The sequence below is a fragment of the Zalophus californianus genome, chromosome 2, assembly GCF_009762305.2.
Source record: "Zalophus californianus isolate mZalCal1 chromosome 2, mZalCal1.pri.v2, whole genome shotgun sequence".
Lineage (NCBI taxonomy): Eukaryota > Metazoa > Chordata > Mammalia > Carnivora > Otariidae > Zalophus > Zalophus californianus.
In genome coordinates this window covers 66,649,497-66,666,867 of record NC_045596.1, presented here as the reverse complement: position 1 = coordinate 66,666,867, position 17,371 = coordinate 66,649,497, and the positions used below count along the sequence as shown (strand labels likewise).

Here is a 17,371-nt window from a genome sequence, read left to right as displayed (position 1 = left end):
TGCTAGAAGCAATTGTGCAGGATAATCTGCCTGATCCTACCTACTTATAGCGTGGTTTAGAGTTCTCCCCCCAAGTGAGGAAGAAGCTCACTTTTAAGTTTAGATTAGGATCCAATATTAAGGATGATGGTGGGGTATAGAGAAGTAAAGATAAAACTTACCTGGTGTCTCCTAGAGGCGTAGTGGAGTGTAGAGCTTAGGAGCTCGGTTCTTGGTTCAGACAGACTAGGGTTTGACTCTTAGCAAAGACACCTCCTAGCTTTGTGACACTGGGAAATTAGTTAACTTCTTTCAGCCTTGGTTTTCTCATCTATAAAATGGGGCTAATAATAACATAAACCCTATAGGATTGTTTGGTGTGTTTTTAATAAGGTAATCCAAGGACAACATTTAGCATTGTGTGGGCATATTGCTGTAAAAGCAGTACAGTAGTTGTAATAATCTCAGGAATCGTGGTTTTGGGGTATCTTGTGTGTCCCCTTTACACCATGCTTTTATAACCTCTCCCCAGTCTTCATACAAAAAGCAATCCACCACCTCCACATGGGGGCAGTATGGGGTCTCTTGGCAGAGACTTTGGAATTAGGTCAACTTGGGTTTATGTGGAGGATTTAACTCTCAGAGATCCAGTTTCTCAACTGTAAAGTGAGACAATACTATGTGTTGTGAGGCTTAAAAATAATATATTTAAGTGGGTGGCAGATCATACACTCCACTTAAGCTGGCTTTAAAAAAATTCCCCACCTGGCCATCTTTGCCATCCCAGGTCCTAGTGAGTGGTGTAAGTGGGGATCTTCAGAAAGCAAATCTCAGTTGTCCTTGCCATCAGTTTTCTTTTCATTCTTACTGGTCCTGAGTCAGACTTCACTGCTTTTAGGTCTGGCCTGATTTCTTTCAAACCAGTGCCTACGCAGCCATAATAATGTCACTGCCATTTAGAAATACGGTCTTCATATAACACTCTTGCTGGCATGGGTGCCAGTTATGAGGCAACATAGAAATCAATCTCAGCTCTACGGAGAGTGGGCATGTAAGACTGAGTTACAGATACACACTAATGTGATTATGACTTTGCATCAAGACTGCAAGGAACATTAGCAAATAGAAGATTCGTTGGATAGAGAAAAAATGATGTTCAAAGGTCAACATTCCTTGAGGAAAGTTCTCTCCACGTCTGCCTGGTACTGGAGAGTTACAAATCAATAAAAAGGCTGCATTTTCCCAAGTTATCAATTCTTCTTTCATGCTGCAGATTCTTCTCCTAATACCATTTCCCATGGATCTCTATGCAGAAGAGAAAAAAGCCTGTAGAAGCTTGGTGACATTTGCTGACATTCTCCCTGCTTGTGTCTTGCAGCCTATTTCTGCTTCCTCCTGACTGCTCTGGGCGTGACAGCTGGTGCTCATCGCTTGTGGAGCCACAGGTCCTACAAGGCCAAGCTGCCTCTGAGGATATTTCTGGCTGCTGCCAACTCCATGGCTTTCCAGGTGGGGATGGAGGGTCCCCTCTGCCTTGGGACCCAGCTCAGATGGCACTGTAGGAGAAGGCACGGGCCTGCTCCCCGTGGAGTGGTTATTCCTTTGCCCCCATTCCAGCCTCAGGGCTCAGGTCCCCAAGCATTCCCTGTCTGTCCCAATTTTTTGTCTCGTTGTAGCTTTAGATATGGTAAAATGTCTCCCAGGGGCTTTGTACCTTTGTACCCCTAGGAATACTAAACTACAGAGGAGGAAAAAGATACCTCCACCCAAAGCCCATGCCCTGAAACCCTCAACATTTGTCCAGCTCTAACCAAGGCCAAGTTCTGTGCTGAACATGCTATCTGCATATTGCATTTGACCCTCACAGTAACCCCATGAGCTAGGTGTTGTATGTGTTCTCATTTTCCAGATGAGGAACTAAGGTTTAATGAAGTTAAAGAACTTGACAAATTATATGGCTAAAAGTGGTACATCAAGGATAAGCAAATGCAGGTCTGACTCTAAAGCCATTGCTCCTAGAAAACATAACCCTGAGGTCACCCTATAAGTTTGCGGTAGAGGCCTATTGAAGATGGTGCTGGAAGACAGGATTTGAGTCTTACTCTGATGGTTGCTGGCTGTGAATCACTTACTCATCTCCAGTTTCTTCATCTGTAAAAAGCAGAATATGACTTCACTCCCATAGTTGTTATGAAGTCATTGAAAGTTGCAGGGAACTATAAAAATATAACAGAGGGTCATCACTGCACTAGGATTGGGCCGTATCCTTTAGGACTATTCTAGTAGTAGAACATTCCCCACCAGCTTGAGCACTTCCTGAGCTGCTGGATTTTGAGTTGATTATGGATTTCTGTTTCCCCAGTTCCTCGTCTGATCCAGGTGGGGTGGGTGGGAACAACGTGCTTTCAAAGTTTCTGCTGATATATGAATGCAGATGATTCCAGGCCCCATGCATTTTCACCCATTGAAGAGAGATGGTGATTCTCAAAACTGCTTTAGGGTCCAGGGAGATAGGCAACCCAGGAGCTTACTGTGACTCTCAGATGTGCAAGTCACTTGGCCACCTCCACAGTGGGCCTCCCATTCCTACAAGACAGCCTGACCCTGAGCATTTCTCCAAGTTGCTCTCATGTCTAAGGACTCATTTCCCCATTTCCCTCCCACAGTTCAAGCCTTCATAAGGCACGTTGGATATAATACAATAGATTGCTCAGGGAACACAACTCATATTATGGAATCTACTGGTTATAATTCAAGCACGGTTGGGAATTAGTACCAGGTTCTAGGGAAAAAGCTATTGTGCACAAAAGAGTAGTTGGCAGCTTCTCGGTTTTATGTTCTTTTCTTCACCATTGGCAATACAATCTAAACCACACTTTACTTTGACTTCAATCATCTTAGTTCAATGTTGTGCTTTGTTTGTCATAACAATGAGTTATGATAATGATAATTTAGAAACTCATTGACTTGGGTCTTAGATGGTATTTAGGACTTAAGTTGGTAATTTTCGTTTGTTTTGTTTGATCAATTCATTATTTCTAGCCTTCAATTACCCTCTCATGATGTGGTTATAAAGCACCTCTATTATTAAAATTTTTTTCCAACATAAATAACTTGAAACTGAGAACATAAAATTCTTATTTCTGTTTTCCCAAGGAAGCTATTTATTTACAACTCAATTTTCGATAACCTAAGTTTCCTTAGCATAACATCACATAACAGAACATCACACTGTGATTGTAACTTTACTTTGGGGAGAAAATACATTGCAGAGGGAAGTACCCAGGTCCTGGAATAAATTCTTGGCTCTGCCATTGGCTAGATGTGGGTCTTTGTGCAAGTCTCTCTTCCCTTCTATGCAAAGGTAGGGGGAAATAAATGATATTTACCTCACAGGGTTGTTGGAAGGATGAAATAATGAATAAAAAGTGCCCAGCTTATAGTTGCACTCAGTGAATATTGCCCCCCCCCCTTCTTTATGAGAATCGGCATACTGTCTCATTCATTTCTGTGTTTTGGTGCCTGTCATGTTGAAGGCACTCGATTGTAGCTTGTTAAAGAAATGAGAAATGAATGAATGGTTTTAAAAAGTATTTTTAGAAATCATCACATTTGAACGATGCATACTTCTTTCAGGCCCACATTTGTGGTGGATTTTTTTTTTTAATTCATTTAACAAATGTTTATTGAGCACCCACTATATGCCAGGCACTGAGCTAGGCACAGTGGGTATACTGATTAGCAAACACAGTCACGATCCTTGCCTTCATCCAGCCTTCTATCTAGTGGAATATTAGAATTCCTTTCCTACAATTTCCCAGTGGAAATGTCAGTACCTCATGGGTCTGGGTTTATAACAATGTCATGTAGACCTAGGTGGGAGGTATCTGTAAGATCAGCATCTGGCCAACTTCCACACGGTGCATAACTGTGTCAGTGGGAAGGAATACAGTCAATTCAGACCACTTGACCCTGGGGAGAGAACAACCTGTAAAGTAAAGTAAAAATGTGCTGTGACCTGTCCATCCAGGGTACAGACCTGCAACCCCGATTTAATGCAGAGAATGCAGAGTCATTGATTTAGTTTCTCTTGGATGTCCTCGTGGATTTTTAAAGATCATTTCAAGGATTCTCCTGTGCTTTTCTTGATCAGAATGGTCATGCCTTTGGCCAAAATGGACAAGTCATGCCATGGTTGTCTGTATTTGAAGACGAGCAGGATTTTTGCTAGAAGATGCAAATGAGATCTTCAAGAACAATCTTCTTAACATTGGGGCTTAAACATTTGAAATTCCCTCTTCTCTTTCTTCTGCAGAGGGAAGGGGCAGGGGCAATAGTGGGAAAGATGGGGGCTTTTCAGTCTGAAAAGATGATGATGGGCCAGGAATGCGAGACAAGGAGCTATGATAATCCTCTGTCCCTTACATTCAGCAGAGACCCCTGAGTTCCTCTCTGGCCCATTCTCCTTCCTGATCACCACGATGCAAGTCAACCTAAATGTGGCTTGCAAACTCCTTATAATTTTCTCCTAGTCAAATACGGACCCAGGTGAGATATTCCTGCCATCCAGTGGTCTCCAAGAGTTCAGTTTTCACAAGCAGTAGCCGGACTTTGGATTTGTGCTCTCACACTCATGCACAGATCCCTTCTGGCTGCAGCTGGGTCTCATGAACTCAGTCCAAAAGCACCTGTTAGATGCTGCAGCCTCCTCTGCCTGCCCACATTTCTCATCAGATCCTGGTACAGAGGCTTCGGATTTTGAACTGGAGGTTAAGGGATTTAGTCTAAATCCTCTCATTTTGCAATGAAGGGTAAAGAGAGGCCCAGAGAATGTCAGTGACTTGTGAAAGGTCACACAGCTACTCAGTGGATAGACCAGACTGAAACCTGTCTCCTGACCCTCAGGCTGGGGATCCTTTAGGCTCACCCATGGATGTTCTTGTGTGATGTCCAACAGTGTGATCTGTGAACAACTTATAGCTGGCTCTTGTTCTTTTAATCCACTGTGACATCCTGTCCTTTAATTGGTGTATTTAAACTATTCGCACTTAAAGTGATTACTGATATAGTTGGGTTAACATCTACCATGTTTGTGCTTGTTATTCATTGCCCTTGTTCTTTGTACATTTTTTCATCTTCCCTGGTTTTAACTGCACATTTTACATGATGTTATTTTCTCTTCCCTTTTAGCATATCAACTATACTTCTTTTTACAGTTGTGTAGTGGTTTCCCTAGAGTTTGCAATATACATTTAGAACTAATCCAAATCCACTTTCAAATAACATTATAGCACTTCCCATTAGTGCAGCAACCTTATAACGGAGGATTCCCAATTCCTCCTTCCTGTCCCCTATTTCGTTGCTGTCATTAAGCTATAATCACCGGATACATTGTTGCTGTTATTATTCTGAACAAACTGCTATCTGTTAGATCGATCAAGAATAAGAAAAATTGAAGGGGGCGCCTGGATGGTTCGGTCAGTTGAGCATCCGATTCTTGGTTTCAGCTCAGATCGTGAAATCAAGCCCTGGCTTGGGTCTGTGCTCGGTGCAGAGTCTGCTTGAGATCCTCCGCCTCTGCCCCTCACCCCCACCCCCTGCCTGCACGTGTATGCACTCTCTCTCTAAAATAAATAAAATCTTTTTAAAAAAAAGAATAAGAAAAACTGAAGATTTTATTTTACTTTCATTTATTCATACTCTAATGCTCTTCTTTTTTTTTTAAGATTTTATTTATTTATTTGACAGAGAGAGAGGCAGCAGAGAGGGAACACAAGCAGTGGGAGTGGGAGAAGGAGAAGCAGGCTTCCCGCTGAGCAGGGAGCCCGATATGGGGCTCGATCCCAGAGCCCTGGGATCATGACCTGAGCAGAAGGCAGATGCTTAACGACTGAGCCACCCAGGTGCCCCTAATGCTCTTCTTTCTTTATGTAGATCCAGGTCTCTAACCATTCCCATTTTCCTTCTTTTTAAAAAACTTCTATCATTTCTTGCAAGGTAGGTCTACTGGTGACAAATTCCCACAATTTTTGTTTGTCTGAGAAAGTCTTTTTTTTTAAGATTTTATTTATTTATTTGAGTGAGAGAGAGCATGAGCAGGGAGAAAGGGCAGAGGGAGAGAGAGAAGCAGACTCCCCACTGAGCAGGGAGCCTGACATGGGGCTTGATCCCAGAACCCTGGGATCATGACCCAAGCCAAAGACAGACACTTAACCGACTGAGCCACCCAGGCACCCCTGTCTTTTACGTTTGGTAAATAACTTTGTTGGGTATGGAATTCTAGGTTTCAAGGGTTTTCTTTCAACACATTAAATAATTTACTTCACTTTCTTCTTACTTGCATGTTTCTTAAGAGATATCTAGTGTAATTCTTACCATTGCTCCTCTATCAGGAAGGTGTTCTTTCCCCTCTGGCTTCTTTCATTATTTTCTCTTTACCTTTGATTCTCTGCAGTTTGAATATGATATGCCTAAGTAGAGATTTTTTGCTATTTACCTCGCTTGGTGCTCTCTGAGCTTCCCGGGTCTATGGTTTGGTGTCTGTCATTAATTTTGGAAAATTTTCGGCCATTATTACAGCAAATATTTCTGCTGCTATTTGTTCCTTCTTTTCTCTCTCTTTATTTCTTCTCCTTCTGGTATTCCAATTACACATTTGTTACACCTGTTATAACTGTCCTATGATTCCTACATATTCTGTGCCATCTTTTCTTTTTGTGTTTTGGTTTGGGAAGTTGCTATTTATATATCTTCAAGATCACTGATTCTTTCCTTAGCCGTGTCCAGTCTACCGGTGAGCCCATCAAAAGCATTCTTCATTTGGTACAGCTTTTCTGACTTCTAGCATTTTTCTTTCATCTTTTCTTTTTTTAAAATTTTATTCTATTATGTTATGTTAATCACCATACATTACATCATTAGTGTTTGATGTAGTGTTCCATGATTCATTGTTTGCGTGTAACACCCAGTGTTCCATTCAATACGTGCCCTCTTTAATACCCATCACCAGGCTAACCCATCCCCCCACCTCCTCCCCTCTAGAACCCTCAGTATGTTTCTCAGAGTCCATCGTCTCTCATGGTTCATCTCCCCCTCTTCATTTTTCCCTTCCTACTATCTTTTTTTTTTTTAACATTAATGTATTATTTGTTTCAGGGGTACAGGTCTGTGATTCATCAGTCTTACACAATTCACAGCACTCACCATAGCACATACCCTCCCCAATGTCTATCACCCAGCCACCCCATCCCTCCCACCCCCACCACCCACTCCAGCAACCCTCAGTTTGTTTCCTGATATTAAGAATTCCTCATATCAGTGAGATCATAGGATACCTGTTTTTCTCTGATTGACTTATTTCGCTCAGCATAATACCCTCTAGATCCATCCACGTCATTGCAAATGGCAAGATTTCTTTTTTTGTTTTTTCTTTTTCTTATGTCTGCATAATATTCCATGGTGTATATATACCACATCTTCTTTATCCATTCATCTGTTGATGGACATCTTGGCTCTTTCCACAGTTTGGCTATTGTGGACATTGCTGCTATAAACATTGGGGTGCACGTACCCCTTCAGATCACTACATTTGTATCTTTGGGGTAAATACCCAGTAGTGCAATTGCTGGATCGTATGGTAGCTCTATTTTCAACTTTTTGAGGAACTTCCATAATGTTTTCCAGAGTGGCTGCACCAGCTTGCATTTCCACCAACAGTGTAGGAGGGTTCCCCTTTCTCTGCATCCTCGCCAACATCTATCATTTCCTGACTTGTTAATTTTAGCCATTCTGACTGGTGTGAGGTGGTATCTCATTGAGGTTTTGATTTGGATTTCCCTGATGCTGAGTGATGTTGAGCACTTTTTCATGTGTCTGTTGCCATTGGGATGTCTTCTTTGGAAAAATGACTGTTCATGTCTTCTGCCCATTTCTTGATTGGATCATTTGTTCTTTGGGTGTTGAGTTTGATAAGTTCTTTATAGATTTTGGATACTAGCCCTTTATCTGATATGTCATTTGAAAATATCTTCTCCCATTCTGTCTGTTGTCTTTTAGTTTTGTTGACTGTTTCCTTTGCTGTGCAAAAGCTTTTTATCTTGATGAAGTCCCAATAGTTCATTTTTGCCCTTGCTTCCCTTGCCTTTGGCAATGTTTCTAGGAAGAAGTTGCTGCGGCTGATTTCTGCTCTGATCTTTATTATTTCTCTTCTCCTGCTGGGTTTAGACTTTATTTGCTGTTCTTTCTCCAGCTCCTTTAGGTGTAGGGTTAGGTTGTGTATTTGAGACCTTTCTTGTTTCTTGAAAAAGGCTTGTATTGCTATATACTTTCCTCTTAGGACCGCCTTTGCTGCATCCCAAAGATTTTGAACAGTTGTGTTTTCATTTTCATTTGTTTCCATGAATTTTTTTTAATTCTTCTTTAACTTCCTGGTTGACCCATTCATTCTTCAGTAGGATGCTCTTTAGCTTCCATGTATTTGAGTTCTTTCTGACTTTCATCTTATGATTGAGTTCTAGTTCCAAAGCACTGTGGTCCAAAAATATGCAGGGAATGATCCCAATCTTTTGGTACCGGTTGAGACCTGATTTGTGACCTAGAATGTGATCTATTCTGGAGAATGTTCCATGGGCACTAGAGAAGAATGTGTATTCTGTTGCTTTGGGATGGAATGTTCTGAATATATCTGTGAAGTCCATTTGGTCCATTTGTGTCATTTAAAGTCTTTATTTCCTTGCTGGTCTCTTGCTTAGATGATCTGTCCATTTCAGTGAGGGGGGTGTTAAAGTCCCCTACTATTATTGTATTGTTGTCGATGTGTTTCTTTGCTTTTGTTATTAATTGGCTTATATAATCGGCTGCTCCCATGTTAGGGGCATAGATATTTACAACCGTTAGATCTTCTTGTTGGACAGACTATTTAAGTAAGATATAGTGTCCTTCCTCATCTCTTATTATAGTCTTTGGTTTAAAATCTAATTTGTCTGATATAAGGATTGCCACCCCATCTTTCTTTTGGTGTCCATTAGCATGGTAAATGGTTTTCCACCCCCTCACTTTCAATCTGGAGGTGTCTTTGGGTCTAAAATGAGTCTCTTGCAGACAGCATATCGATGGGTCTTGTTTTTATCCAATCTGATAGCCTGTGTCTTTTGATTGGGACATTTAGCCCATTTACATTCAGGGCAACTATTGAAAGATATGAATTTAGTGCCATTGTATTGCCTGTAAGGTGACTGTTACTGTATGTTGTCTCTGTTCCTTCCTGGTCTATGTTACTTTTAGGCTCTCTCTTTGCTTAGAGGACCCCTTTCAATAGTTCTTGTAAGGCTGGTTTTGTGTTTGCAAATGCTTTTAGTTTTTGTTTGTCCTGGAAGGTTTTTATCTCTCCTTCTATTTTCAATGACAGCCTAGCTGGATATAGTATTTTTGGCTGCATATTTTTCTCGTTTAGTGCTCTGAATATATCATGCCAGTCCTTTCTGGACTGCCAGGTCTCTGTGGTTAGGTCTGTTGTCAGTCTAATGCTTCTACCATTGTAGGTTACAGACCTCTTGTCCTGAGCTTCTTTCAAGGTTTTCTCTTTGTCTCTGAGACTTTTAAGTTTTACTATTAGATGTCGGGGTGTTGACCAATTTTTATTGATTTTGAGGGGGTTTCTCTGTGCCTCCTGGATTTTGATGCCTGTTTCCTTCCCCAAATTAAGGAAGTTCTCTGCTATAATTTGCTCCAATATACCTTCTGCCCCCTCTTCTTCTTTCTTCTTCTTCTGGGATCCCACTTATTCTAATATTGTTTCATCTTATGGTATCACTTATCTCTCGAATTCTGCCCTCGTGATCCAGTAGTTGTTTATCTCTCTTTTACTCAGCTTCTTTATTCTCCATCATTTGGTCTTCTATATCACTAATTCTCTCTTCTGCCTCATTTATCCTAGCAGTTAGAGCCTCCATTTTTGACTGCACCTCATTAATAGCCTTTCTGATTTTGACTTGGTTAGATTTTTAGTTCTTTTATTTCTCCAGAAAGCGTTTCTCTAGTATCTTCCATGTTTGTTTCAAGCCCAGCTAGTATCTTTATAATCATCATCCTGAACTCTAGTTCCGACATGTTACTAATGTCCATATTGATTAGGTCCCTGGCAGTCTGTACTGCCTCTTGTTCTTTTTTTTGAGGTGAGTTTCTATCTTGTCATTTTGTCCAGAGGAGAACAGATGAGTGAGAGAACAAAATGCTAACAGGGTAACAACAACCGCAGAAAAATATACACTAAACAAATCAGAATAGACCTGAAATCGGGGGGAAAGAAAGGGAAAGAAAGAAAAAAGAAAAGAAAAAGAAAAAAATATAATCAAATATGATCAGGCTGGTGAATAGATCAGTGCCACACACTAGATTTTGGGCATATTTTGGTCTGTTAGAAGAAACTGCCTCCCAAAATTTTAATGAAAGAAAAACTTATATATGTACAAAAATAAGGATAAATACTATGAAGGGATAGACTATGACTGTAAAGGTGAATATTATAAAAGACTTTATAAAAGGAATTGATAGAATAAGAAGTTGGTTGAAAAAAGAAAGAAGAGAAATTAAAAAAAAAAAAAGGAGAGAATGTGATCAGGCAGGAGACTAGAACAAAGCCATACACTAGAGATTGAGGGTATATTTCGGTCTGTTAGAAGAAACTGTATCCCAAAATTTTAAAGAGAGAACAACTCATATACTTACCAAAAATAAGGTTAACTACAATGAAGGGCTAGAATATGACTCTAAACATGAAAAATAAAAAAGATTTTTTAAAAAAGGAATTGATAAGATGTTGGTTGAAAAGGGGAAAAAGAAAAATTCAAAAAAAATAGAAAAAGAAAAAATAAAGAAAATTTTAAAAATTACCTTTGAAAGACTAAAGAATCAGGGGGAAAAAAGCCATGAATTCTATGTGCAGTATTCCCCTAGCGCTGGAGTTCTGCTGTTCTCATTGATCGGTAAACTTGGTCTTGGCTGGCTGTTCTTGCTGATCTTCTGGGGGAGGGGCCGTCGCAGTAGTTCTCAGATGTCTTTGCCGGAGGCGGAATTGCCCTGCCCTTGCCAGGGGCCGGGCTAAGTAATATGCTTGGGTTTGCTCTCGGGAGTTTTTGTTCCCTGCAAGCTTTCCATACAGCTTTGGAGGATGAAAGTGAAATGGCGGCCTCCCAGTCTCCGCCCTGGAGGAGCTGAGAACTCCGGGTCCCACTCCTCAGGGTGCCCCCAGAGAAAAGCAGTCAATCACTCCTGTCTCCCCGGTCTCCAGCCACACTCCATGCTCACCCGGCCTGTGACTGAGTGTTTCTGTCTCTGGCGCACAACCACGTGTGGAGTCTCCAAACCCAGCAGATCCCTGTGGTGTGCTGCCTCGCCGCTCCTCTTAGGGGAGGAAGGGGAGTCTCCCCGGATCTGCTGCTTTTTGGGTCCCTGCTGGAAGAGCAGTGGCCTGACTGTGCCGCAGATCATGGTTTATGGCAACCCTGAGCTGAGAGCCTGCGCCTCAGCTCTGTCTCTGCATCCGGCTTCCCCACTCTGATACTTGGAATCTCTACCACACTCAGGCACCTCCAGTCTTTCTGTGACCCCGAGGGTCCTGAGACCACACTGTCGCAGCGAGGGTTCCACCCCCCACTTAGCCACTGGAGCGACATCCCTCAATGGAACAGACTTCTAGAAGTTCCGATTTTGTGCTCCGCTCTCTATCACTTGCCAGAAGCGGCTGACGGAGGCCCCCTCCCCCGCCATCTATCTTCACAAATATTGCCTCAGATTAGCTTCTCCACACATCCTACCTTCCAGAAAGTGGTCGCTTTTCTCTTCAGAGAGCTGCTGCTATTCTTTTCTTTGATCTCCTGTTGAGTTCATAGGTGTTCAGAATGGTTTGATACCTATCTAGCTGAATTCCTGGGACCAGATGAAATTTAGGTCTCCTATTCCTCCACCATCTTGCTCCTCTCTTTCATCTCTTCTTAGAGTTTCTGTTTCTGTTTATAGTATCCATCTGTTCTTCCATGTCATCTGCTTTTTCTTTTAAGGTTCTTAGTGTATTAATCATAGTTGTTCTAGAATTTCAGTCTGATAATTCCAATATCTCTGCCATATCTGCATCTAGTTCTGATGCTCACTTTTTCTTTTTTAGGTGGTATTTTTTACCTTTTAGCATACTTTGTAATTTTTTGTTGAGAGCTGGATGTGATGTACTGGGTAAAAGGAACCAAGGCAATAGGGCTTTAGTGTGAGGTTTTATGTTTATCTGGCTAGGAATTAGTCTGTGTGCTTACTGTGTGCTGTAACTGTGGTGTCAAGGGCTTACATTTCCTCTAGTGTCTTTGTTTTTTCTCTCTCCCATTGTCTTTGGGTTTTCCTAGAGATTTCTTCTAAATGAGGTTGAAGGCTCTCAGTTCTCTCCCTTGAAATTCTGTCATCAGACAAGAGCACTATCAACATAGAGATGGAGGGGCACTCTATGGTCTTATGATTAGGTCTCAGCTTGTGAGCCTGGGGTGAATATTTCCCTTTCCTGGGGCCCTTAGGCTTTGGTAAAACCCTGGTTGGTGAGGATCTGATAAAATAGTTTCTCTTGAGGACAGGTCTTGGAAAGAGAAGAGAGAGCTCTGTGTATTTCAGAATGATGACATTTCTCTTCCATCTGTGGGAGAACAGAGGATTTTTCTCAGCTGTTCATACCTGGAGGTAACATTTATGAAAGTTGGGGCCCCCTGGCACTGGGCCCCTGTTGTTTTTAACTCTCCAGCTTGTCCACACTAAGACTTCAGCAGTTCACTGATTACAGGTTAAAATATGCCTGTCCACCCTGGCACTAGCGCGGGCTTTTGCTCTTGGTCCACAGTGCTTCTCTGTAACCGCCTGTTTATCTCTCTCATTTTGGGGCAGCAGTTTGCCCTGTGACCTCAATTCTATGATGGATCAAAGAAGAATTGTTAATTTTCAGTTCATTTGGCTTCTTTTGCTGTTGCAAGGATGGGACTGATGAACTATGTTCAAGCTCTTTATGCATCAGGCCAGAAAGTGGAAATTAGGTTGTGATTTGTCAATACACCAAACTTTACATATAAATATGTCAAATAAATCACGCGGTCATGGGCCATAAACTTTGGCAAGTATATAACTACCACAATAATGAAACAGAACAATGATCTAGTGCCAACTACATACCAGCACTTCCCTAAGTACTTTGTATAGCCTTATGACACTACCCCGAAAATGTGGAGACTGTTATCTTCCTCATTGGGTAGGTGAGACAATGGAAAGAACAGAGGTTATGTAACCTGGCCAAGGACATACAGACAGAAGTGACAGAAGGGGAATTTAAGTACAGGCAGCTCGACTCCAGAGGTCACTCTCTCACTGCGATGCTCCAATGCCTCTCCTGGGATTGAAGTGTCTATTTATCTTTTCATTCAGCAAATAAAGGGGCTAAGCATGGTTCCAGGCACTGAGGAACATGACAGATGGGGCCCTGTCCTCATAGAGTATATATAATTTCAGCGGGAGAGAGAGCAAATCAACAAGTAAGCAAATGAACAAGCAGTTATTCAGAGAGAGAAAAGAATGAAGCATTTAACCACAGTGATATGACAGAGTGGAGGAAGGTGGCTGCTTTAGAGAGGATGGGGAGAAATGCCCTCTCCCAGGAGTTGACGTTAGGGCTGAGAGAGCCGATGGAGACAACTGGTAGGTGAAGAGCAATCCAAATGGAAGGAAGAGCTGAAGTCAAGGGAACAAGTATGGTACATTCAAGGAAGAGAATGGTGGCCAGTGCACCTGGTCCACGTGGGTGTGGGAGATGGTTAGAGAAGAGATTTAGAGGGGGGACAGGTGCCACATCAGTGGAAGGCCCTGTCAGGCATAGCACAGAGTTTGGATATCATTCTATATGCCATGGCAAGGCACTGTGGAATTTTAGGCGGGGAGCAACCTGGCCTCATATGACTCATGTGTCTCGGTGACACAACTCAGCCTCACACCACAGTCACAAGACCCTGGAAATGTGCCAGATTCAGGATCACAGACCAGACCCCAAGGCTGGCTGTGTTTGGGTGTGCATGTCAAGGAGAGAGACTCGCATATCTGGCCGACAGCTCAGGGCGTTGGCAGTGGTACTGGTGGCATTTGGGTAGGAGAATGAAAGCTCGGAGTACTTACTGCAGGCTCAAGCATCCTTAACCTCAGGGTGGCTCTCTGTGCCAGCTCTAGCTCTCTCTGCAGAGACCCTGTAGCGGTGTTTGCCATCTTTCCTTGCTGCCAGCCAAAGCTTCGGATGTACAGCCTTTCTTCTGCAGGTGAGAAACAGGTTCACCTTCCTCCTTTCAAGTTGGGTAGTTGTTGTTGGTTTCCTTCCAGTGTCAACAGGCAGTTGGAGAACAGCTCTCTCCCCGAGCCTTGAGAAGGCTTCTAGGCATGTTTTTGGAAGATGCTCACACACTGCTTCCCAGCATCTCCTTCACAGGCAGGTCTGGGAGTCACATGGGAAGGACAAACAGCTCAGTGGTCTTTGAGCAACTTCTCTGTTCATGATGATGGTGATTTAGGGAATCATCAGAGCCTTTGTGGTGTATACCTGCTGCTTTGTCACTCCTCACTAGTGGCAGGGTGCTCCTACCCCTGACGGGGCGGCCGTGGAAGCGGGGAGAGAGAGAGAGAAGAAACTCCTGAGGGGCCACAGGAGGCTCAGGGTCTTCTGCCTGTCCTTACCTGGCAGGATTTCCTACCAGTCAAAATGGATCTCGTAAGGCGGAGATGAAAATGGATCCTACGCCAAGATGCCTCACTTCCTTCTGTGTTGTGGATCTAGGTCAGGGAAAGCTGGGGAGATTAGTGAAACCACCCACAGAAATGTACCTCAAGGGAATAAAATGTGCTCGCCTGAGCTGGCCTGAGGAAAGGGCATCCTTCTATAGATGGGCGCACAATCCAGGGGGCCAGTCTGCCTCTGGGGTTACCCTAACACCAATCAGAGCAGAGACTCTTCATGCAGATCTCACCCTCTGTACAATGGGGTCTTCCTAAGAACTGCAAGGTGATCCAGTCTTTATAAACAAAAAGATCTATACTTTAAAGGCACACAGAGAGTTTGTATTAAAAAAAATACTTGGTAAAGTAGAGGTTTTTTTTTTTTTTTGGCTGGGTACAGTATACTTTATTGATGGTACTTGACAAGGTAGGGCTCCCCAAGCCCCTCCCCTTCTTCAGGGGTTCTGGGATGGAAACGGTGGAGGTCGGGAGATTCTCAGTGTTTGGGGGGATAAGTTGGGGCAGGGACTCCCCAGCAGCTGAGGGCCTCTTTCTTCCTCTTGCTCTCGCTGGGGCTGGTGGTCCAGGGGGCTCTTACTCCTTGGAGGCCATGTGGACCATAAGGTCCACCATTTGCTGTAGCCGAATTCATTGTCATACCAGGAAATGAGCTTGACAAAGTGGTCATTGAGAGCAATGCCAGTCCCGGCATCGAAGGTGGAGGAGTGGGTGTCATTTTTAAAGTCGCAGGAAACAACCTGGTCCTCAGTGTACCCCAGGATGCCCTTGAGGGGGCTCTCTGATGCCTGCTTCACCACCTTCTTGATGTCATCGTATTTTGTACATGTATAGCTATCAGATTTTATATGTTCATTTGGCTCCACATCTCTATTGGAAGAACTTAACACTTCTTTATTTTTTTTTTAAGATTTTGTTTATTCATTTGAGAGAGAGAGAGAGAGAGAGAGCGCGAACACAAGTTGGGTGAAGGGCAGAGGGAGAGGGAGAAGCAGACACCACCCCCCACCCACCCCATTGAGCAGGGAGCCTGATGTCGGACTGGATCCCAGGCCCCTGGGAACATGACCTGAGCCAGAGGCAGACACTTAACTGACTAAATCACCCAGATGCCCCAACACTTGTTTATGATGAATTCCACATGCAGGCCTGTCAATATAGAATCTATTCTGAAATATATTTTTAAGCTAAGTGTTTCATTCTGCTTGCTTTTCATAGGGGAGCTCTCCCAGGGGGCACTCAGACCTGGCACCTCGGTAGCCACGCCCCTTCTCCTCCATCACTCGCTTCCTCTCTTAGAACCCACCAGAGGGCTGGCGCCAGGGGCCCTCGGAAGCAGAGTCCAATCCTTTGTCTAATAACTGAAGAAACTAAGGCTCAAATGTCTGAGCTGATTTTTGTTTATTTACCCACACTGTCTCCAAAACTGTGTATAGGTGTCCAAGGACACTGCGTTGCAATGCACTTCCTTGACAAGCTATTTCTTCCTGGACCTGCCACCGACTATTTGGGCTGAGCTAGCACTGAGTTGTCACTCTTTACTCTTTATTCTCACTGCTCTCCTGCCAGACACTCCACGTTGTTGCTTTCTAGGTTTCCCAACCCACTGATTATTTTGCATTTTGGATGATTTCTCTCCCAGCGGCCTTCATTTGCATTTTTCCTAAATCAAATCTCATTGTGATAATTTCTATTCATATTTCCAACCTCTTTAGATCCATCTGTGTTATTTCTCTGTCCTCAATGATGTCTGCAGCACCTCCTAATTTGGTAACAACCAAAAAACGTTGTTAACATAATGTGTACGCCTTGCTCCCAGGCATTAAGGAAGATGCTAAATAAAACTAGGTCCCACGGATCCATTGGGGCCTTCCATTAGCTCCCTTCCCTGCCCCCTTCCTCTCATTAGATATGGAGCTGTTTTTCATCTCTGGTCCTTGTTTATCAGAGTTCAGGCTTTCAATCATCCTGTCATAGTTCCTACTAGTGCCAATCAGAGCTCTGGTCACAGCAGTGTTTCAGGAATGCTGTTTTACATGCTTTATTAAAGCTCCAAAGATACAATGGCTACAAGAGCCATTGAATCAACAATTTTAATTAATAGTAAAATTTATAGTTTAATATGCCAGAGGAAATTTCTAGCCTTGTTTTTAAAAAACTCTGTTAGAAGACCAGACACATTTGATCGTCTTCATCTTCTCCTGTTGACTCTTCTATGGTTTTTTGTGTAAATCTCTAGTTAATTCCTTTTTAATTTAAAGGTGCATAAACCCCTATGTGCTTTTGAGGAATACAAGAGATGTATAAGAAATGGCCCTTGTCATAAGGAGTTTACAATCTGATAGAACTGAGTAATAGTGGTTAATAAAGGGGAACGGTATAATAAAGGGGAATTCTTATAAGACAGTGGGGAGTTAAATTGCTCAAAAGCTTCATACTGACTCTTAGGGCTGCAGAAATATGAATATGGGCTGGGGTACTAGGATAAAACCTAGTGCAGAAGGGGAGTTTTGAGCCGGACCTTGAAAGGTGAGAAGGATTTGCATAGGCCAGGAAGAAGGGGGAAAGTAGGGAAAACACATAAGCAAAGGTGGAGGAA

General features: G+C 42.8%; 1 protein-coding gene across 1 annotated transcript in view; it reads left to right on the top strand.

Moving 5' to 3' along the window:
• Nucleotides 1-17,371, top strand: part of SCD5 (stearoyl-CoA desaturase 5) — a 154,273-nt gene that overhangs the window by 88,714 nt on the left and 48,188 nt on the right. Inside the window, exon 2 of the mRNA XM_027599982.2 lies at nt 1,358-1,488. Coding sequence (XP_027455783.1) covers nt 1,358-1,488 — 131 coding nt within the window. The remainder of the gene's footprint in view (nt 1-1,357; nt 1,489-17,371) is intronic.